The 22,865-nt window shown below is 34.5% G+C and overlaps 1 protein-coding gene across 1 annotated transcript; it reads right to left on the reverse strand.

Moving 5' to 3' along the window:
• Positions 1-8,895: 8,895 nt before the first annotated feature.
• Positions 8,896-19,816, reverse strand: LOC136804368 (WD repeat-containing protein 89-like). The gene is made up of 15 exons (XM_067061080.1): positions 19,708-19,816; positions 19,251-19,285; positions 19,042-19,107; positions 18,761-18,845; positions 18,518-18,561; positions 18,163-18,271; positions 17,572-17,650; positions 17,336-17,383; positions 16,915-16,998; positions 16,439-16,525; positions 16,107-16,151; positions 11,067-11,143; positions 10,642-10,747; positions 9,712-9,792; positions 8,896-9,190 (listed from the first exon to the last, which is right to left on the reverse strand). The coding sequence occupies exons 1-15, from the start codon at positions 19,800-19,802 to the stop codon at positions 9,116-9,118; spliced, it is 1,116 nt and encodes a 371-aa protein (XP_066917181.1). The 5' UTR covers positions 19,803-19,816; the 3' UTR covers positions 8,896-9,115.
• Positions 19,817-22,865: the final 3,049 nt, after the last annotated feature.

Genomic DNA, 22,865 nt, shown 5'->3' on the forward strand with positions numbered 1-22,865 from the left:
CTAACTTAATTAAACTCGGTTTAAAAAATGCTGACCAAAAGTAGCATAAAGCCCTTTCGAAAAATTCCTCGTAAATTGTCATAAGTACATTGACTTGAAGTGATAATCGTAATATCCAAAATCAAAAGAACAAATGAATAAGGTGGACTAAAGTCACAGTTCAAACGACTCAATATCGATCATTGGAATTCCACCAGAATCTCTACGATAAAGAGGGATATTACGACTATCCAAAATTTTATCATACAAAAAGAAACTGCTAAAACCAAACACACCCTACTAAAGAAATCCCAAAAAATAAAGATAAAACGAGACTTCACCGATGAAAATTGACGTATTTACAAAACTCCATGGTGAAATTCAAAGGACGTCATTAGCTTAGTCGGCAGTACGGTTTTGATCTATTGTCCATTGATACACTGCGAAAATCCAAATATTCCAAATAATTTTCCTGGAGAGCTTGATCGACCAGTTTAACGTTCGTTACTGAAATTGAACCGATGAAGACGACAACTGGATTGTTACTTCCATAACATAGGATTCGCCACCTTCCAAACTAGGTACAAGCTGTGAAAAGTAGAAAAAGTAATGAGTTTTGGTACAACAGTCCAGTCTTTGTGGCTCAAGCAGAGCAATTTATTGTTGTCCTCGTTTTCAAACAGATTTCATTGCTATGAAATTATACATATAAACCAAAGGCAAACATTAACTCTAAAACAAAAGTACTTGAAATTCAAAATGTCTCATGAGGTGTAAACAACACAATTATCATTGTGAATATGTAATTTTATAGAAATGAAATCTGTTTGAAAACGAGGACAACAATAAATTTATGCATCTCGAGAAGAGTGTATACTCCTAATGTACAAAAAAATTATTTTCGAAATTTTTCACAAGTTTGCATTATATTTTATCAACATTTTCATCTCTAAAATGCAGAATTTTAACTGCGTGTATACTTTTGAATCCCTTTTGTCACTCAAATAATTTTTTTTATGACTTGAAAAAAATAGCTTGCCAAAGTTGACAGCCTACTCTAGACTAGAAATATTAGTCCGAGTTTTGACCACAGATATCTGTAAAGCCCGAAGGGCTAGATTTGCGGCTTTTATCAAAAAGTGAAGCTCATCTTTGGAAGGATTTCCTACCAGAGTCACGTGACTAAAATATGCAATTTCACCGGTTTGAGAGATGTGAAATAGCGTTTGTCGCCTACGTTTTTTGATCTCGCGCTCCGAAAACAATTAAAATGCTAGATCCTATCCATCGGCACGAAATTTAAAAAGTCAAATTTTTGCTTCACTTTTTTTTGCTGGAGAAAGCTTAAAGTTGCAAATCTAGCCCTTCGGGCTTAGATATCTGTGGTTTTGACAAGCTGACAATGATTTTGCCTCTGTTATCTTTGTTATGATATAGATAAACGACTTGAGAAGAGTAGAACAGCAGAGACTTTTGTCGAAGTTTTGACGTTGTTAGCAAGGTATTCCCAAGTGGTATATCATCAAAATCTATTGTTTCATTTTATGTTTTTAACGAGGCGGCAACGAAGCTAGCAGCCTTTTCTACAAAAAGACAAAGGGGGTGGATGTCCAGTCGTTTATATGTTCATGGTTATAAGCATGGATTAATAATAAGTTAGTATTCTCAAAGAATCTTGGTAAAGTTGTGGTGCAAAATTAATTTTCCGTCTGAAATTAAATTACGCAGGGTCGTGTTTTGAGCTTGACACTTTGAAACAATGGTCATAAACGCACAATAGACCTTTTCATAAATTACGCTACGAATCGTCATAAATTGCCTCGTTTTCAAATCATATCCCTTGAGACATTAAATGATTTTTTTATGAATAGAAAATGGTTTAGATAAAATCCGCTGGGAATTAATCACCATGGCAATAATTTCAAAACGGGGCAAGTGATGTTCGTGACGTAATTTATGAAAAGGTCTATTATTAAAAAGTATTAATTACCCATCAAGTGCCGTAGCAGTTTTCTCGCTTGCTATCAAAATTTGTTATAAAAATCCATAAAAAATCATTAACGGGCAATTCAAATTAACGAGAAATCATTAAAAAGTAATAATTACCCATCAAGTGCCGTAGCAGTTTTCTCGCTTGCCATTAAAATTTGTAAAAATCGATAACAAATCATTAACGGGAAATTGAAATTAATGACAAAACATCAAAAAGTAATAATTACCCATCAAGTGCCGTAGCTGTTTTCTCGGTTGCTATCAAATTCTGTTATAAAAATCCATAAAAAATCATTAACGGGCAATTAAAATTAGTGAGAAAGCATTAAAAAGTAATAATCATCCATCAAGTACCGTAGCAGTTTTCTCGCTTGCTATCAAATTCTGTTATAAAAATCCATTAAAAATCATAAACAGGAAAATGATATTAATGACAGAACATCAAAAAGTAATAATAACCCATCAAGTGCCGTAGCTGTTTTCTCTGTTGCTATCAAAATTTGGTAAAAATCCATAAAAATCATTAACGGGCAATTAAAATTAACGAGAAATCATTAAAAAGTAATAATTACCCATCAAGTGCCGTAGCTGTTTTCTCGGTTGCTATCAAAATCTGTTATAAAAATCTATAACAAATCATTAACGGGCAATTAAAATTAATGAGAAATCATTAAAAAGTAATAATTACCCATCAAGTGCCGTAGCAGTTTTCTCGCTTGCTATCAAATTCTGTTTTAAAAATCCATTAAAAATCATTAACAGGAAATTGAAATTAATGACAGAACATCAAAAAGTAATAATAACAAAGATCTATAAAAGTCATTAACGGGTGATCAAAATTAGTTAGAAAGCATTAAAAAGTAATAATTACCCATCAAGTGCCGTAGCTGTTTTCTCAATTACTATCAAATTCTGTTAACAATGTATTAAAAATAAATAACGGGAAATTTAAATTAACGCGGGAGCATTAAAAAAAGACAATTACCTTTCAAGTGAAGTTGCAGTTTTCTTGCTTGCTATCAAAATTTCTTAAAGATCCATAAAAATCATTAACCGGTTATCAAAATTAATGAGAAAGCATTAAAAAGTAATAATCATCCATCAAGTTACTAGCAGTTTTCTCGCTTGCTATTAAATTTGTTAAAAGCCATTTAAAATCATTAACGTCAAATTAAAATTAACGAAAAAGCATTAAAAAGTAATAATTACCCATCAAGTGCCGTAGCTATTTTCTCACTTACTATCAAATTCTGTTAAAAATCCATTGAAAATCATTAACGGGAAATTGAAATTAACGAGAAAGCATTAAAAGGTAATAACTACCTTTCAAGTGCCGCAGCGCTTTTCTCGTTTGCTATCAAATTCTGTAAAAATTTATTAAAAATCATTAACGGGAAATTAATAAAAATGAGAAAGCATTCAAAAGTAATAGTTACCCATCAAGTGCCGTAGCTGTTTTCTCGCTTGCTATGAAATTCTGTTAAAAATCTATTAAAAATCATTAACAGGAAATTGAAACTAATGAGAAAGCATTAAAAAGTAATAATTACCCATCAAGCGCCGTAGCTGTTTTCTCACTTACTATCAAATTCTGTTAAAAATCCATTAAAGATCATTAACGGGAAATTAAATTTAACGAGGAAGCCTTAAATTAAAAAATAATAATCACCTTTCAAGTGAAGTAGCAATTTTCTCGTTTGCTATCAAAATTTGTTAAAAATCTATAAAAATCATTAACGGGTGATCAAAATTAATGAGAAAGCATTAAAAAGTAATAATCATCCATCAAGTGCCGTAGCTGTTTTCTCAATTACTATCGAATTCTGTTAACAATCCATTAAAGATAATTAACGTCAAATTAAAATTAACGAGAAAGCATTAAAAAGTAATAATTACCTATCAAGTGCCGTAGCTATTTTCTCACTTGACTTACTATCAAATTCTGTTAAAATCTATTTAAATCATTAACGGGAAATTGAAATCAATGAGAAAGCATTCAAAAGTAATAGTTACCCATCAAGTGCCGTAGCTGTTTTCTCGCTTGCTATCAAATTCTGTTAAAAATCTATTAAAAATCATTAACAGGAAATTGAAACTAATGAGAAAGCATTACAAAGTAATAATTACCTTTCAAGTGCCGTAGCTGTTTTCTCACTTACTATCAAATTCTTTTAAAAATCCATTAAGGTGGGAGTCACATGAAGTTTTGAGATTTGGTGAAAAAATTATCGATTTCGGGATTTTGCGTGTTTTATGACCCTATACCCTTTCTGAACACACTCTGAAAATTTTAAGGACGTAGCATTTATATTTCCTGAGATATAAGGTTTTTTCTAGACCCTGATCGAAAGTTTTTTCCTTAGCAACGAAAAATCATACCCGTTGCTAGGGCCCGATTTCTTTATTGCTGATCTAAACATAGGATCATGACATACCAAACGAAAGATCTTTTTACGCCCTTTTCGGGCGTCTAAATCAATACCGCCTTTTTTTCGCGGGATTTCCTAATATGACGTAATCAAAGATGGTAACCAAAGAAATGATATTTTTAAAAACATACAAATTTTGGAGGCTGTCAGCTGTCAGCAGTGATTTCGACTTTGAAAACTGCTTTAATTTGGAAATGTTGGATTGACTGATGACATTTTCTTAGCTCTTTAATGTCATTCTTCTCAACTAAGAAAGCTTGAGCTAGGTGAAACCAAAGACTTGATTCTCAAACTCAACGTTTTCGATATGAACTTAGTTTGACAACACCGAAAAACTTATTGAAGGACGAAGACCAAAGGCATATTCAATGATGTATCTATTTAAAGATCCAAGTGTTAAAGGAATTGAAAGCCTGGAGGCTGGTTTAACAATTGTGTGTGATGAATTATTGAAGGTCTGGGGCGCTCCCTCCGCCCTCTGGCTGGATTATTTACATGTCACGAAGTCGAAGAAATCGTGCACGGCTAGATGTCCAAGTGGATTCTTGTATCACAACAGATCAACTTTAGATTAACCTATAACTGGCAGAATCAGTGAGGAAAATATACTAGGATGATCTATTACATTGAAAATATGGTTTTTGTTGTGAAAACACATTTATAAATTGACTTAAATCAATGTTGACGTGGAGTTTGGCGCAAAATTTTAAGGATTGGCGCACATCACGTAAAAGTGATAATTTGGAATTTCTGGACTATTTTGATATTTCAAAGCCTTTTTTAAAGTATATAAAGTAGAACTATAGTCCATTTTAGTCAAACAGCGAAAGAATTTTGTAAAACGGTCGATTTATTACAGAGAAATAGAGATATATATCTACTTCTGACTTTACGGACCGTTTTCTCAAAATAGGTTTCAGGGGGTTTTCGCACACCTTGGCAACGTTTTCTCAGGATTGACAAGTGCTATGAACTTGAAATTTTCAGGAGAAATTCAATTTATGGTCTAGAGTGTTATGAATGGATCACATTTTTGAAAAAATACTTCTTTGATTTCTAAATTCAAAAAATGCATTTTTTAGTTTCCAGACCCCCTGGAATGAAATTTCAAAAAAAAATTCCATTCATAACACTCCTTATCCAAATATTAACAAGCTGCAAAAAAAATTTTTGTGATAGGTTTTGTAGATTTTTCTAAAACGTTGACACAATATTTTCACAGTACATTACCCCCTGGCTGGTTTTACCCCCGTCTTGGCTATTTTTAGACTTTTTTTTACATTTTTGAAATCATCTATTGTTAAGTTACCTCTGTAGAAAATTTCATTTAAAAATCTCTTCAAGTTCAAAAGTTATACAGGAAAATGTAAAAAATCAACTTTCTCAATTTTTCATGTGACTCCCACCTTAAAGATCATTAACGGGAAATTGAATTTAACGAGGAAGCCTTAAATTAAAAAATAATAATTACCTTTTAAGTGAAATAGCAGTTTTCTCGCTTGCTATCGAAATTTGTTAAAAATCTATAAAAATCATTAACGGGTGATCAAAATTAATGAGAAAGCATTAAAAAGTAATAATCATCCATCAAGTACCGTAGCAGTTTTCTCAATTACTATCAAATTCTGTTAACAATCCATTAAAAATAATTAACGGGAAATTTAAATTAACGCGGGAGCATTAAAAAAAGACAATTACCTTTCAAGTGAAGTTGCAGTTTTCTTGCTTGCTATCAAAATTTCTTAAATATCCATAAAAGTCATTAACGGATGATAAAAATTAATGAAAAAGCATTAAAAAGTAATAATTACGCATTAAGTACCGTAGCAGTTTTATCGCTTGTCATTAAGATTTCTTAAAAATCCATGAAAATCATTAACGGGTGATCAAAATTAGTAAGAAAGCATTAAAAAGTAATAATTACCCATCAAGTGCCGTAGCTGTTTTCTCAATTACTATCAAATTCTGTTAACAATCCATTGAAAATCATTAACGGGAAATTTAAATTAACGCGGGAATATTAAAAAAAGACAATTACCTTTCAAGTGAAGTTGCAGTTTTCTTGCTTGCTATCAAAATTTCTTAAAGATCCATAAAAGTCATTAACGGGTGATCAAAATTAATGAGAAAGCATTAAAAAGTAACAATCATCCATCAAGTTACTAGCAGTTTTCTCGCTTGCTATCAAATTTGTTAAAAACCATTTAAAATCATTAACGTCAAATTAAAATTAACGAAAGAGCATTAAAAAGTAATAATTACCCATCAAGTGCCGTAGCTATTTTCTCACTTACTATCAAATTCTGTTAAAAATCCATTGAAAATCATTAACGGGAAATTGAAATTAACGAGAAAGCATTAAAAGGTAATAACTACCTTTCAAGTACCGTAGCTGTTTTCTCGCTTGCTATCAAGTTTGTTAAAAAATTCTTAAAAATCATTAACGGGGAATTAAAATTAACGAGAAAACATTAAAAAGTAATAATTACCCATCAAGTGCCGTAGCTGTTTTCTCACTAACTATCAAATTCCCTTAAAAATCCATTAAGAATCATGAAGGGGCAATTAAAATTAACAAGTAAAAATTCAAATCCAAAAAAAAATCATTCACGGGTGAACACAATTAATGAGAAAGCATTATTTTAAATAAGTAATAATCATACATCAAGTTACTAGCAGTTTTCTCGCGCGCTTCTAAATTTTTTATAAAATCCATAAAAAATTAGTAACGGGTAATTAAAATTAATGAATAAGAAAGCATTGAAAAATTGATGTTGCAGTTTTCTTGCTTGCTATCAAGTTTGTTAAAAAATCGATAACAAATCATTAACAGGTAATAAGAGACGAGTCTTTTGCCCAAACGAGGCTAAAACTTTGAAACGAGGCTAAAACTTTGGGGGCCTTCTGGTGTCTTCAAAACTGGTCAGACTTGGCTGAACAATGGCATACTTGTTTTTTACATTTTTCAAGAAGTTTGAGTTTCAGGGCCTGAGCACTAATCTTTTTTCTTTTTTTTCTGAAATCGGGTCTATGAACATTGTGAAGATTTGAAGATATATTCAAAAGGTATGAGTATATGTAAGCATATTGTACATGCTTTGATTTCAATAGAAGAGGGAAGGTTAAAAAAACTAAGAAAAATGTCCAGAGTGTAATGTTTCTAACTATTTTTTAAACCATCAGTAAAAATTGTACTTGTAAAAAATATGCCAATTAAAACTAAAAACAAAAATAAATAGGCTGGCTTTTCACTGACAGAAAATCTAGCTAATTGCAAAATTTAGTCCTAATATTTGCATAAAAAACAAATTAAAAATCCCTCTACATTGCTGACAGTAAGCATTTTTCTAAAACAGGTAAAATCGAAAAAACACCGCGAAGGAGTGCAAACTCCAGCCTCGTTTACAATTTTGTCCGGCATAGACTTTTTAAGACCCGGGTTTCCATAATCAGCATAAAATTTCCGTTCCAACGATGTATAACAGCCCCATTCACCTTTTTGGTTAAGCAAAGTCATCTATAATTCGAGATATTGAATTCTGCCCCCAGGCTATAAGTTATCAAAGAACGAAGAACGACCGCTTCGGATACATCCTTTCTTCTATTTTAGCTTTCGCGGTTTTCGAGTACCTTAACCCTTTTCGAGAAAGCAAATGTCTTTGAAAATTTTTGAAAGGGCCATTTGCGAAAGTTTCTGCTGGCGAAAAATTCTTGACAAAATTAAAAAATCTGAAAAACTTCTAACTTAAAATGATTTATGGCACTTTCCAGGCTGTTCATCAGTCAAAAGTTTCAAACTTTTTTCAAAGTATATGTTTATTCATAGTCATTATGAAAAACCCCGGTCTGGCAATGTATTGTTTTAGCTTTTTGTTCAATTTTCTTTTGTTACAAACAAAAGACAAAATGCAATTTGCATACTTTTTGATCACGTTACCAAAATCTCCTCCTGAGATTGGTCTATTTTTTAATCACATGATCAAAAAGTTTGCAAAATAAATCGATCTTGGTACGTAACCTCCATCTTTTAACGATAAAACTATGGTCCATCTAAGCCAATTTTTTCATGCCATGTCTTGATTCACGAAAGTTTAAACTCATGTAAAAGTTTTTTTGTTTAATTCGCGAAATTAAATGGCGTAAATTTCGGAATTCTTTCACCTCGCGGAAGTTTTTATGCAGGCATAGGCAGCCCAATTCTTCAATTCCAAAGAGAATGTGTCCCCTAGCTTCCTGGAAATGCATGCCTTAAAGTTTTAATTGTCGTAGCGCCAAGGTAAATAATAGTAAAAAAAATAATAATAATTCCACTGCGGAAATTGATGTCACAGGTTATGCTTACTTTACCAAAGATATTTAAAAAACGATTAATTTCAATGAATGCTCAAACTGTCTCGTGGCTTCGAATGTTATCGTTTTTCCGGCGTACAGTTACAGTAATTGACTTCACATTTCATCTCGAGACCATCATCAATGGTTTTGTCAAGTTCATTACATTCAGAAACTTGAACATGTCAGGATGCCAGGTCATGAATTTGAACGTTGTTTTGAGCATGACGTTGTTTGAAATATCCGAATTCTTAACCAGTTTCCCCTGGTTATTCAAGAACTCACCACAAAAGTTCCATATTTTCCTTCTCAAACGTATTCGTATCAACCACTACGGATGTTCTTGACGAAACGAGCTCACGGTGTGTCATCAGAATCACGTTTGTTCATGTATTCGCTTTGTACGGTTTCGATCTTTTCTTGGCTTTTTTAGAATTGGGCGTTTTCGCTTTACTCTTCGTCTATAAATCAAACAAACAATTATATTAATATTCTGATGAAACCCTGGCTCCTAAATAAACCAAAAAAGGGGGGTCAACTTTTTATCAAAGGTTTTGTTTCAAAAAGTTTTGAAATACATTGATTAGTGCCAAGTTCGATTTAGTCTTAGGAAAGGGATAAACAGGCGTGAGAGATATCACTAAATCATTAAGTGCCACTGCCACCATACGAGATCGTCATGTGCTGGAAGGTCTGGACCTATGCGCGCTGTAACCCAGGCAAACCCTTTTTTCACTCTGGTCTATAGCATTTTTCTTGGTTGAGGTGTCTGCGCCCATTTGAAATAAAAATAACATTTGAAAACTTGGAGTAACTGAGCGATGTCTTTCACTTTGCAATGATTGGAAATTTGAACATTTTCCATATGATTTATATACTTTTCAATCACACATATATTGAAGCTTAGAGTAAAGTTCAACAACGATGATATTAAACGTAACGCTGTCTACACATAAGAACAAACGAGAAGATATAATCGTACCTGAACAGTGGGAGCACCTTCACCATCTTTAACAAATGACCATGAACAAATCATTCCATCCTCTGCTCCCGTCAGAAGCCCCTGTTATTAAAAAAGAGGAATCTCTTTGGCAATTTTTACTTGGAAAAAGTTCCAGCAGACTGATTATTTAGATGTACCTATGAGCGAAGTCCACCCGATAAAAGAATTTCAGTGAGACCTGTAAGATCTTACAAATGACAAAAGCGCCAAATGAAGTCTTTTTCGTGCTACGGTAGAATTTCAAATACAATGGTGATATTGGCTTAGGGCTTTTTACAAAAGTTATAGAATTTAATGTCAATGGAACAATCTCTGGCGGAATTTTGAACTTTTTGAAAGGTTGCATAAATGTGTGTGTTTGAGTCCAAGACGGTGTGACACCACACTGACAGTACACTCGTTTACTCAGAAGTTCGTGCTCCATCCCATTGAATCAATCATTACTGTGGAAATCGACTTATTCAAGTAATCACGCTTCACAAATCAGTTCTTTATCATTTCAGTTTGAAGCCAACATAAATATTGAGCTACATTTTTTATCTTGGTTAAAATTCAGTGACATGATTGATTTCCACAGTTAAATCGCTTCAGGACATTTTGTAAATTTTCTAAAAAGTTTCATTTTTAAGGAATTATCGTTATACGATTCAAACTAATCCAGGTGACACACAACGTTGTTTCAACGTTCATCTTATGTTCACAGCGTCCCTATAACGCTAGAAGAACGTTGAAACAACGTTGTGTGCCAGCTGGGATATTCTTGTAAACTTTTATTTGAAAATTAAGTGCATGATGAGCTTATATGTTGAAGGTTAAAAGTTGCTTCAAGAGTGTTCAACCAAGTTAAGGAGCATGATACAATTTTCAGAAAAAAAAAACAACACTCAATTTGCTTTCAAAGAAACTTACATTATTTGAGAAGTGAATACATCTTATGGTAGATGAGTGACCGCCACACATCGTTTGGAAAGCTTCCACGTTCTCCAAATTGATGTGCAAAACCTCCATCTTACCTCTAGAGAAATATGTAGTTTTCATATAAAATTTCTAATTTGCAAAACAAAATTGTTCGTATAAACTAAACATCTACTTGTTTTCATGGTTTTCGAATCTCTCAATTGTATTCGAAAAAATCGCAAAATATTCTGGATTTAATTTCGCGAGTCACAGTTTTGGAAAATTCGCGCAATCGCGAAATTTAATCTCGCGAAAATTAATCCGATTAAAGTAGCTGAAAAGTGTAATTATTTGGTTTCAAACAAAAAGATGGAATTTTCGAAAGCCATTGAGAAGACAGTGAAAAAAGTAAAATGAAAAACAGAAGGGCGACCAACCTGTGTGTTCCACAGATCAAGAAGAGTCTTTGCGAGACTTCATGATAGTGACAATCGATGACGTAATCAACTGATTTCTAGAAATCAAAACCTCAAGATTAACATATATACATTCTTTTTGTTTTAACAGAAAAGGATACGTACTGACTTCTTAAACCCTTTGATGCAGACCTGGTGGGGCTCGGCATACTGTAATAGTCGGACCCGGACCTTGGACCCTGACCCCGGACCCTATTTTGGACCTAAGATCGGACCTCAAATCGGACCCCCCATCTAAAAAAGTCGGACCCCGATCTAAAAAAGTCGGACCCATATCTAAAAAACCGGACCCATATGGCGCGCTAAAGCGGAAATAAACGGGCTCTGATATTGCTTTCGAGAAAATTACCGAATAGCTATGTATTTTGCAGAATTTTGGCGACTTGTATTTTTCTGGTTGAGTTATTTGCGATGACGTAAATAGAAATCAAATTAAAGATTCAAATAAAAAGAACATATGGCGGCATACCGGATAAGTGGGATGGGGGAACCTGGGAACCTAAAGTGGGAACCTAAATGAACACCTGAAAAGTGGGATGGGGGAACCTAAGTGGGAACCTAAATGAACACCTGAAAAGTGGGATGGGGGAACCTAAGTGGGAACCTAAATGAACACCGGAAAAGTGGGATGGGGGAACCTGGGAACCTAAAGTGGGAACCTAATTTTTTATTTTTTTTATTTTATTTTTTTTATTTTTATTTTTTTATAGCAATATATTTCGCACGTCTATTGACCTCCTATGAAACAGAACTTTTGATTTTACATTTTATAAAGTTTTTTCTCCCATTCTTTTATCAAACGCTCTTTGAAGACTTGTAAGGATGGTGCTTCAACAATATCTTCTTCTAGATCATTCCAAGGTTTCACACTTCTGTAAAAAAGAGAGTTGCTTTGGTAGCCTCTCATACCGTCATTAACAAAGTTCCTTTGAAGCTCGTAATCATGCTGACGTCGTGGTCGTGTTCGAGGAGTAAATTTCTCTGATCTTATAGACTCGTCATAAATGTGGAGGTTCTTGAAAACTTCCACCATATCACCAACTTGCCGCCTGGTCTTTAGGCTAGGTAGATTGATGAGTCGTAGCCGATCTTCGTATGAGTAGTTTCTATAGCAACTAACTAGCCTTGTAGCTCTTCGTTGGACGCCCTCGATTGCATTGATATGTTTGATTAGCCTTGGAGACCATACTACATGTGCATATTCCAAATGGGGTCTGACAAATGCAATGAAAAGCGTTCGAAACATATCTGGTGAGAGAAATTCGAAGCTCCTGCTAATCAAGCCAACTTCTAGATTTGAAGATATGACGGTTTAAAGTTTAAAGTTTAAAGTCAATTAAGTCAATTTACTAAAAAGAACCTTTCAAAAAGATACACTATAAAACTGCTGATAAATAAACATGCTTTTTTGAGCTAATTGAATAAATTTGTTTCCACTGTGTGATAACATGTGATAATGTGTGACAGACAGCCTGTCTGGAACACACTATCACAAAATAAAATTCTCACAGTGGAAACGTTTAAAAAGAGTTTTTATCACGCGTTATCACACTGTGACAACGTGTGATAGTGTGTTCTTGGATTGAAATGAATTTCAATCCAAGAACACGAAAATTGTGTGAGATAACGTGTGACAAGAAAGTTCAAAAGGCGCCCCGACACACCTGGTGTATTCTACGTCACATTTCTTTGTTATTTCAATTTTCCTTTGTTAAAAATATAATAAAAAGCAAATTCCACAGTTTGCTATCACAAATTTTCCCTCTTTCTACGAGCGGATATGACAGATGCGTTTCCACTAAACAAAATTTTATCTCAAGTTTTTTGTCACACACTATCACACACTATCACAAGTTATCACACAGTGGAAACCAAGCTTAAAAGGTTTTTTCTTTCCTTGCATATAACGAGGCATATAATATCTTTCTTATCTTTATGTATTTGTTTTTAAAGAAAAATATTTCAATTCTATTAATAATTAAACAACTTAGGTTCCCACTTTAGGTTCCCGGGTTCCCCCATCCCACTTTTCAGGTAAAAAATATGTGCACATCTTTTCAAAATTTTCAAAATTTGAAAAGTAAACACAAATCGCCATTTTCAATAGACCTATTTATTTAAACATAAAGGAATTCTTCTTAAACTACGATAAGACTTGCTATCGAGCAAGTCTTATTTTTCGCTTATTTATTTGTTTTTAAAGAAAAATATTTCAATTCTATAATAATTAAACAACTTAGGTTCCCACTTAGGTTCCCCCATCCCACTTTTTCCGGTGTTCATTTAGGTTCCCACTTAGGTTCCCCCATCCCACTTTTCCGGTGTTCATTTAGGTTCCCACTTAGGTTCCCCCATCCCACTTTTCAGGTGTTCATTTAGGTTCCCACTTAGGTTCCCCCATCCCACTTTTCAGGTGTTCATTAGGTTCCCACTTAGGTTCCCCATCCCACTTTTCAGGTGTTCATTTAGGTTCCCAGTTAGGTTCCCCCATCCCACTTTTCAGGTGTTCATTTAGGTTCCCCCATCCCACTTTTCAGGTGTTCATTTAGGTTCCCACTTAGGTTCCCCCATCCCACTTTTCAGGTGTTCATTTAGGTTCCCACTTAGGTTCCCCCATCCCACTTATCCGGTATGCCCATATGGCTAGAAATCTCTCGTTCTCCTCTCTTTCTTTTTGTTTATCGAAATTAATTGAATTAGCAAACAAAACTCTCAAGATAACAAAAGACGACAAACTGTCAATCAAAGTTCTCTATCATTCAACTCTTTTTTTGGTTAGCAGATTTTTTGCAAAGTTCGGAACGGTTTTTTGAGCCTGATTCGCATCCCCTATATCAAAACTTATCAGAGGGGATGTGTGCAGCCTATTCCATCCCGTGCGTTTTGGCGTACCAAGTACGGTACGAACAAAAACGCTGTACCATGTTGACCTGGGATGATGACTAAGTTAGCTTATATGTGACACAGTCAACTTGGTATGAACAAGAACGCTGTACTATGTTGGCTTATATGTGACACAGTCAACTTGGTATGTATAAAAACGCTGTACCATATTGAACCATGTGACTAAGTTAGCTCATATGTGACACAGTCAGCTTGGTATAGGTTGTAAATAATCTTATGCTTTGTTGACCGGAGGCCCTTACGTGACTAGTTGGCTCCGAAGTGACACAGTCCCACTATCCACTAAAAGTCTCCCACTATTATTAAGGTGGTTCCCTACCAAAAATGCTGATTTCAAAGTTGACGTTTAACAACTACCCATAGGTTGAAATTTACTTTTGGGAAATTTTTTTGGTCATTAGGGGATTTCCCTGTTCACCACAAGCAGTTATTTGCCGCATCGAAATTAGGGGAAATTTGACTCAGCTCGCCATTATGGTCAGCCGTTTGTGATCAAAGTGACTTTGAAGACTTTGAATGACTTTTCATGACTGCTGATATGTTGACCTTTTGGAACAAGGCAAAAAAATTGAAATAATGAGCATAATTTGTCCTTTTTTCAGCCAAAATGAAAACAAAAGACTTTATACGTGATTTTCTCCATTTTTTTTAAAAACTCTACAGAAGATAGACCCTGGAGCATTCAAGCTATTGACTTGAAATTTTCAGGGATTGTTCATTGCATATGCAAGCATGTGCTGAGTTTTTTTGAAGAGTATTTGACCGTAGGAAAATTTGCTATGATGTTTTCTAAGGTAGCCCGACCCCCTCGGATTTTGAAAAATTAGGTTTTTTGGCCAAAGCTCAAGCTCACTTTTGACTTCAAAGTTAAAAAAAACTCAGAACATAGACCAGGACATATGAAACAGCATGGAAAATTTTATGGTTATAGCTTTTGTAGTTTTTGAGATTTTTTGAGTAAGGATATATGCGTTTTTTGGCCCATTTTTGATGAAAAAGGCCAATAAATTTTCAAAAAATTGATGAAAGTTAGTAACCAAACTTGACCTTTTTGTTCTCTTTTTTATTATATTATGGTAGGGTATTACCAAAAAAAGCATCCATCACTTACTTTAATTTATTCTATAGGAGCCACCTTAAAGGATACCATTTTTACCATTTTTATCGAAAACAGTCAACTTGGTACGGCAAAACGCACGGGATGGAGGTCACCGTAGATGTATTTATAAATAGTATTTATTTCCGCTTTAGCGCGCCATATGGGTCCGGTTTTTTTTGGATATGGGTCCGACATTTTTAGATGGGGGTCAGACTTTTTTAGATGGGGGTCCAACTTTTTTAGACGGGGTCCGACATTTTAAGATCGGGGTCCGACTTTTTTAGATTGGGTCCGATTTGGGGTCCGAATTAGGGTCCGATTTGAGGTCCGATCTTGGGTCCGAAATAGGGTCCGGGGTCAGGTTCAAGGTCCGGGTCCGACTTTTACAGTATGCTGTGGAGCTCCCAACTCGATAGAAAATTTGACCAAAAATACTCTACAATTTTAGCCCCGCTGGGATATTGACTTAATTGACTGTTAATTTCATTTAAATTCGAAATTCAATGTAAAAAATTACGCGCTCCAAAACCATGCGAACTAGGTTTTTTGAGCTTGAGACAATAGAATTTTTATCCCCATTGTGATTTTGAAAGATATAACCTAGCCTATACTAGACGTCACCCGCGTTTTTTTACGCAATTAACGTCTAATCCACTTTGCGACTTTTTCGAATGTTTTGAGCCCGGGTTTTCAAAACACTTGAAAGGATTCTATTTTTCGAAAATCGTCAAAGCGAAACTCACTAAGAAACGAGATGAAAAATCCCGGTTTTTAGTGAGGTGCTCGCTAGATATAACCCCGCTGTGAGAAAAAATACAACAAGGACTGTGAAACAGCCTAGTCTTCTCGTATGTATCAGATTTCTAATTTATCCCCGAAATTTAACGTAACGAGCTATTATTGGATTAAAGTAAACTTATAAAACCAAGTTTCATTGCGGTAAAGCCGGTTGAAAATATATCACTTGCACTTGTTTTGGAACCTCTAATAAAACTTACAGGTGATTTTTCTCGCAAATCTATGATTGAAGTCAATACATCACCCTAAAATGTAAAAAAATGGACAAACTTCTCATTTTGATGATGAATATTCAAATTTTAGAATCACAAAATCAAAACTCGTTGTGGAAATGGCTAGTACAAGTAATCGCACATTTTTTAGAGTATAATTGACGATAAATCAACAACAAAGTAAGTAACAAGGAGAAAATTGTGGCTCAACCCCTAGATATCCTCTGTTATAAAGATGCCTACTCCTGGATATTGTATTTGTTACCTCCTCGACCATTCAGATTCGTCCTAGGTTGACGATTCAAGATATAATGACTAACCTCCATGTATTTCCATATGATGATCGTCTCAATGTGGGTCAAAGCATACATGTATTCGAATGACGGTCCGAAGAAGCCAATAGAATTCTGAAATAGAAAATCAAGAAAGAATAAAAAGAATGTACAATGTGATATACCCTTTAATGTCACGTGAGGTGATTATCACAACCTCTTATCGACCTAAACCTGCCCCAGCCTTTTTGTATTTGCGGGTTTATGTATGTGTGCTTTTCTTCGATGGGGAAGGTAAGCTGAGCTTCTAATTTGTCTAGATCCTGATTGACTGGTTACGACGGTATATCATAGCACTTTTACCGTCCTTAGTTTCGCGGGTTATTCCAAATCCCTTCAGTCACTCCGCTGTCCTCAAAAGTGAAAATACATAAACTCGCTATTGACAAAACATGGAACATTCTAGGGATGATTATATAGGATAATAGTAATTTTCATGAATGCTTGCATTTTTGAGAACCTACCACAGAAGATTCAGTATTCAAAGTTTGGACCAATGCATCTTCTTCTTCAAAGGTCGTCAAATCAAGAATTGTAACCAAACCATCCTAAAAAAGCCGAATCGTCACTTTCGTATTTAATTCAGGTAATCAGATAATTTCTGAAATTAACCACTAGAACAAATGAAAAATTGGGTAAGGGACACTTAAGGCAATAGCCTTGGATGTAAAAATCGCAACACAGTTTTTTATATTCCAAACAAAAAGCTATTAAAGCTACCAAATTTTCCTTTCGAAAGATATAAATAAAAGTTTAAACCTGGATTTTCGTTATGACTCCTATTTTCAAGTAGCCTAGCAGCTATGATCAAAATCATAGGTACCCAAAATATTTTTTTCAACACAGAAAAACTTAAAATAAAAAGAGTAGAGGATTAAGACTTACAGTTGAACCTGTTGCTAGTATTTTGGAGTTGGTTGGATGAAATTTAAGCTGGAATGGAATGAAAATAATGCTTGTTTTGACTCTCTTTCTCTCTTCAATAGTTTCAAATTGGATGCGAAATCAGTCATCAATATTTTTCATAATATTATTAGTATCGTATTTATTTACAGTATTTTCCAACACCTTGGAAGAAGTATAGTGAATAACCTGCTACAACAAACGTCCTAAAAGCTTACAATGGTTATATCATCAGAGTGAACTTCTTCGAACGTAGCCAATAATTTAGGTGCTTTTTCGTCAATTTTTCGGATGTCCCTTTAAAAAAAAAGAGAATAAATAAGTCTATTATTTCATGTAGGAGGCCTGATAACCAATCAGCTCTCGTTACACAAACGAATAGGTTCAATTAACCAAGATCAAATTTTGCCATCAGACAACGCATTGATGAAGAAATTGACTGAAACTGGAAAATCTGACAGCTTGAGCAAAAGGTTTGCGGGACAGGTTTCACCGGAAAAAAATATTCATTCTTTTTAAAGCTTTCATTCATGAACTAAAGAATTATCTAGTCATATAGCCAAGTGATGTGAAAACAATAACCCAAATTAATTTTGTGATTTTTTTTGAATGTTGTAAATTGAAATTCGTTTTGAATTTTTTTTTACTATACTTGTGATCATGGTGCAAAGAAGACACCGAAACGTCAAATAATGAATAAAATTAAATTTTTAGTTTTCACTTTTTTTATCAAATAACCCAAATGATCAATTGACAACCCTGGAAAGGGTTGTTGTCGGCAAAGAAAGAAATATAAGGTGTGAACCTACCAAAATTCCAGTTTTATTGTCAATTGTTCTTCATGTCTTTCAGTAGCTGCAGCCAAAATAGATCCATCACAATTGATATCCATGGAAGCATAACCAACATCACATTTAGCTACAAACAAGATGTTAAACACAATTCAATTAAAAAATTCTACAGATCTGATCCTTTTAATTAAGTAGCAATAAAGATTTTGTTACTCAAAATACTTTTTTTAGAGGTATCATTACCTTCTGATTTGGATTTAATTGGAAATCCTAGTCAAATAACTGCAAATCCACATCTTTGAATAAACAAGTCCTAGATATAACAGAGTCCTTTAAGGCAATAAAAGTTAAAAATCTTTAAAAAGCGACTTACAAACAATAGAGACATTGTCTTCCTTTTTCTCAGTATCCCACAACCTTTAAGAAAATGAAAATTATGATGTTAGCTTGTTCTTTACTCATTCCAAACTGATTTCAAGTTAATACACCACAATATTGCAGTTTCAAATTCCACGACTGCATACTGTGGAACTCTATTTATAAGAAATTTTCGTTATGAAAAAATGCTTTTCTTAAAGAAGTTGGTATTTGCTATTTGGAGAAAGATCATTCTCACCTAATTGTTCCATCATTAGAAGCTGACCACAAATATTTGGGATGTAAAATGTCAAATTTGATAATTGATAAACCAGCTTCATGACCTTAAAAATTCCAAAGAAATAGAACCAAATAAAATGCCATAGCTAACTGTTCCAATCTTTAAAATTGGACATATTGATATGATTAAAAACTATTGTGAGGAATTACAGTAGGTCTGGGACGGTTTTCCAAAAAAAAATTTCCAAAAGCATAAATAAGATAATATTTTTCCAATAAAAGACTTTTAAAGGTGTTTACCTAACAAGCATCCTTTAGTGCAAAATGTGTCCTGGTCATACAGCTTGATTTCATTGTTTGCTGAAACTGAATGAAGAAGAAAACATTATATAACAATGTAAACCAGACACACAAAATTCCTGTTAGGTGTAATATTACCTGAAGTAGTCTTTTCTGGAACTTTTTAAATGTTATTAATATGAAAAGTTCTAAACACAATATAAATCAACCTGCAACTGCAAACAAGCCAAGCTCTTTGTCTTTTCTAAAAGAGAATAGAATAAAATTAATCAAAGCAATTAAGAAAGATTTTGACATACAGTAAGTAAATTTGAGCTGGTAAGATGTATGTTATTACATCAAATTTTAAGCAAAATTGCCATTCTTGTTAAAAAATCATATATCAAATAGGTGCCGTAGTATAGTGGTAGTCGACCTTGGCTTCTGTGCAGGCGACCAGGGTTCGATTCCCACTCACGGCAGTTCACTTGGCAAGTGAACGTTCCTTCGCCCGGGTCAACCCATGCCATGTGAGGGGAATTGGGTAGTCAGTTCAAGGTACTGACGGGACGCTCATTAGTAAGCGTCTATAGTTGCGAGAATAGGCCTCTAAAGCCTCCTGCAACTCAACCAAATAGAAATAGAAATAGAAATAGAAATTCCTAAAATACATCAAGAAAATCTTACTGGTGCTGAGCAGCAAACTTCATGACATACACAGGATCACTTGCCAAGGAAACAGCACATGATCGTGCAAGTTTTAACTGTTTGAATTCTTCCATTATTGTTAATACTATTTTCTATATTTTATATAAAATAAAGTTACATCAAATCATTGTTTTGACAAGATTGAAGACAGAAAATTGTGAAGTAAAAACGTCATCATACACAATGTATATATTTGCAACAACAAGGATGACAGTGCAGTATCAAACAACCAAATTTTGTCATTCAATTCCCAAGACAGTGCTTCGATTTTTAAGGCCTTGTTTTTACACTAGAGTAAAATTAATTCCGCACATGTAAATGGGTCAGTGTTTGAGGTCCGGCAAAATATCTGGGAAATAGCCTATCCGGCAGTGCACAGATCGAGGTGGGTTCTGTCTCCCCCGTAGATCTTTTTCTTGAGAAGTTGATCTTCAAATTAATTTTTAAGGATGGCTTGGCTCAAATTTTTTCATTTATGGCTAAAATTTTAGGCAATTTCTCATAGTTTTTGAAAAAGTTAATTTCATTAAAAAGCGCTGGGTTATTTTTTCATGAATCCCGGCACAAGTTAAACAATATAGCGCTTTCTCAGCATTAATCTTTGATACGCATTTCAGGGAACGCTAGTGTGACTAACTGTTCTGAACTGTTACATAGTTGCCATCCCGCATTTAAGCTCTTTGTCCCGAGCTACGCCCGCATACCTTAAATATCCCCCATTTTTGAGAAAACTCAGAAATTCGGAGAACTCTTGGAAAAAATATAGAAATGCTACTAAAAATATGTTTCCACAAGCACAAACTCACTTCCTCGTTTTATCTCTTTGCTCCGTAACGGTCCGTCCAATTGCCCAGTGTGGAAACAATGCAAAGTCCACGCCAAATTGTTATTTTATTAAAGTGAGGTCCACGCCAAAAGAAGTTCGGATTGTGGAAGGAGTGGGCGAAATTGCAGGGGGGTAAGCCCCCAACGGGTCTAGGGCTGGTGGGGATTCTGGGGGCGAAGCCCCCGAAAGGCCTGAGATTTTGATCTTTCATGCCTAAAAGTTGCTCAAAATTTGTAGAAAAGAGCTTGAATTGCTGGTACTTCTAAGAAAGAAATGTATAAAGTTAAATGAATCAGTGCCATAGGAAGCATTTTGATATTAGGGGACATACGTTCAGTGACACCGTGAGGGCCAACCATGGTTTGGCCTGAGGGGGGAAATTTTGAAATCTAGAGCTCTAAATTGGCTAAAAACACACTCAAAAAACTAAAATAATTTGAATAAAGGCAAAATTTAAAGGTAAAATACTCCATTTTATGAAGAAAATCACTCTTAAAAAATTATTGGGGGGGGGGGGCTAAGCACCCCCGGTAGCTACAGCACTGAATGAATCATGACCATGAGCCATATTTTAGGAATTAATGGGATTAGGGATTAATGAATTAAAAGCGTTATATATTCTATTTACACTCTACTTTGTTATATGACGGTCAAGGGAGAGTGAGGTGGATGTGGTTAAACCTGGCGTAATGAAATCGGGCGTTAGAATTGCAATGCTCCTCTCGTCTTGAAAAGCTTTGACTTATGCCGATATCTTACTTTATATTCACTCCTTACACCAATACACCAAAAGAAATTACTGACTCACGCGGAATATATTCGGCGTGCTGTTCACTAATTCCAGCCTGGCCAATTGCGTGAGTCCGTATTCAATACATCGGATACGCGTTGGACTACATGAACAATGTCCAGTACACCTAATATTTATTGAGGCTAATGCGCGTGATTTGCGGCTAAAGACGGTATTGCTCTACAACAGTGTTTTTTCTTTGATCGCTCATTTCTAAAATGGCGACTGAAGCAAAGAAAGCAAAAAGATTGACAATCTTTGATCATGCATGTATTGTTTTTAGCCATTCCTACGTCATTTCAGGCCCAAAAAATTTAAGAGCGCTTGTTGTCCCGCATTTCCATTCTCATAAGTTGGCAACTATGCTGTTAGACGAATCTATGGTACCTATAGAGTATTCAAAGAAGGGAGATGCCGCTGAGCACCGCATGCATAGAATGGCAATACAAAGCTGTGAAACGTTCTGAAAAAGCTGCAACATTGCCATTGTTGGGGAATATTGCTGCTGCTGAAATGTAACGCAGGCCACTGAAAAATTAGTCAGAAAATCTGCGCCATATACTATCTTTGCTTTCTGATTTGAATGATGGCGCTACTTTTTCCCCCCATCAGAATTATTAAAGACAAAAAGTAGTTGAGCTCCAGCTTCTGGACTACTAAAAATTGACAACAATCTACTGAAAACCTACCGTGAATGGTCCTAAATCCGACAGCCCTGCCTAAATCCGACCCACCAAATAACTGCTATGAAAAAAAATTCTATATTTGCAAACATTCCTTCTCCAAGTTGAACAATAAACTATTGCAAGGACTCTCAAAAAAACACATCTAACTATAATGTCAAGATGAAAAATAATGTGATCAAAAAAGTCTGTTGTTCGTGTTTAAAACGTTAACAATTAATGTAATAAAAAATTATGTTTTGTATAAGAAGCAATTATTGTAATTTGGTTCCATTGGTTCAGTGTATCAAATCTCTCAGTTTAGTTGACACTTTGGTATCTTCATTGCGTCACAGCGAAAGTAATGTTTTTATTTTAGTTTGTATCTTTGAAAGACCCCATCGGATTTAGGCAGGGCTGTTGGATTTAGGACCATTCACGGTAGCTAGGTATAGGTTGGCTACCTAGGTATAAGTATAATCAATAATGAAGCTGAACATTTTGAAAATTTAGTGTTTCTTGTGCGCATGACTATCAGACAGTTAGACTAAAACTTGTATATCAAGATTACGGGATTTCGAGTACGGGCCGATTTTACTTTCGTTTTGAGTGGTTTCATTTTCGATTTCAAGCCAACATCTTAGCAACGGGGTGCTCGCCCATAGTTACAGGGGTTTGTGCAAAAAACTAAACATAGAAAATTTTCCAAATCCTCCATTTCTATTAAAGCAATGAAAAATGAAACTTTTCTATGTTTCACTTTTTCGCACCTATTCTTCAAAATGAAAATATTTAAGATTTTTAAAGTTCTTCTTTTATTCAATGATTTTTTACAATCTAACTCTCACGTCAAATACAC

This window comes from Clytia hemisphaerica, unplaced genomic scaffold, assembly GCF_902728285.1.
Source record: "Clytia hemisphaerica strain Z4C2 unplaced genomic scaffold, Clytia hemisphaerica genome assembly, whole genome shotgun sequence".
In the NCBI taxonomy this organism is placed as follows: domain Eukaryota; kingdom Metazoa; phylum Cnidaria; class Hydrozoa; order Leptothecata; family Clytiidae; genus Clytia; species Clytia hemisphaerica.

Bases quoted from the DNA above. Each gene is read 5' to 3' on its own strand.
- LOC136804368 (XM_067061080.1), bottom strand. From the start codon at position 19,802: ATGGAAGAATTCAAACAGTTAAAACTTGCACGATCATGTGCTGTTTCC. The intron at 19,108-19,250 runs GTTGATTTATAT...TTCTTCATTCAG, and splicing joins TGGCTTGTTTGCAGTTGCAG to TTTCAGCAAACAATGAAATC. The intron at 16,526-16,914 runs GTAGGTTCTCAA...TTTCTATTTCAG, and splicing joins TGAATACTGAATCTTCTGTG to AATTCTATTGGCTTCTTCGG.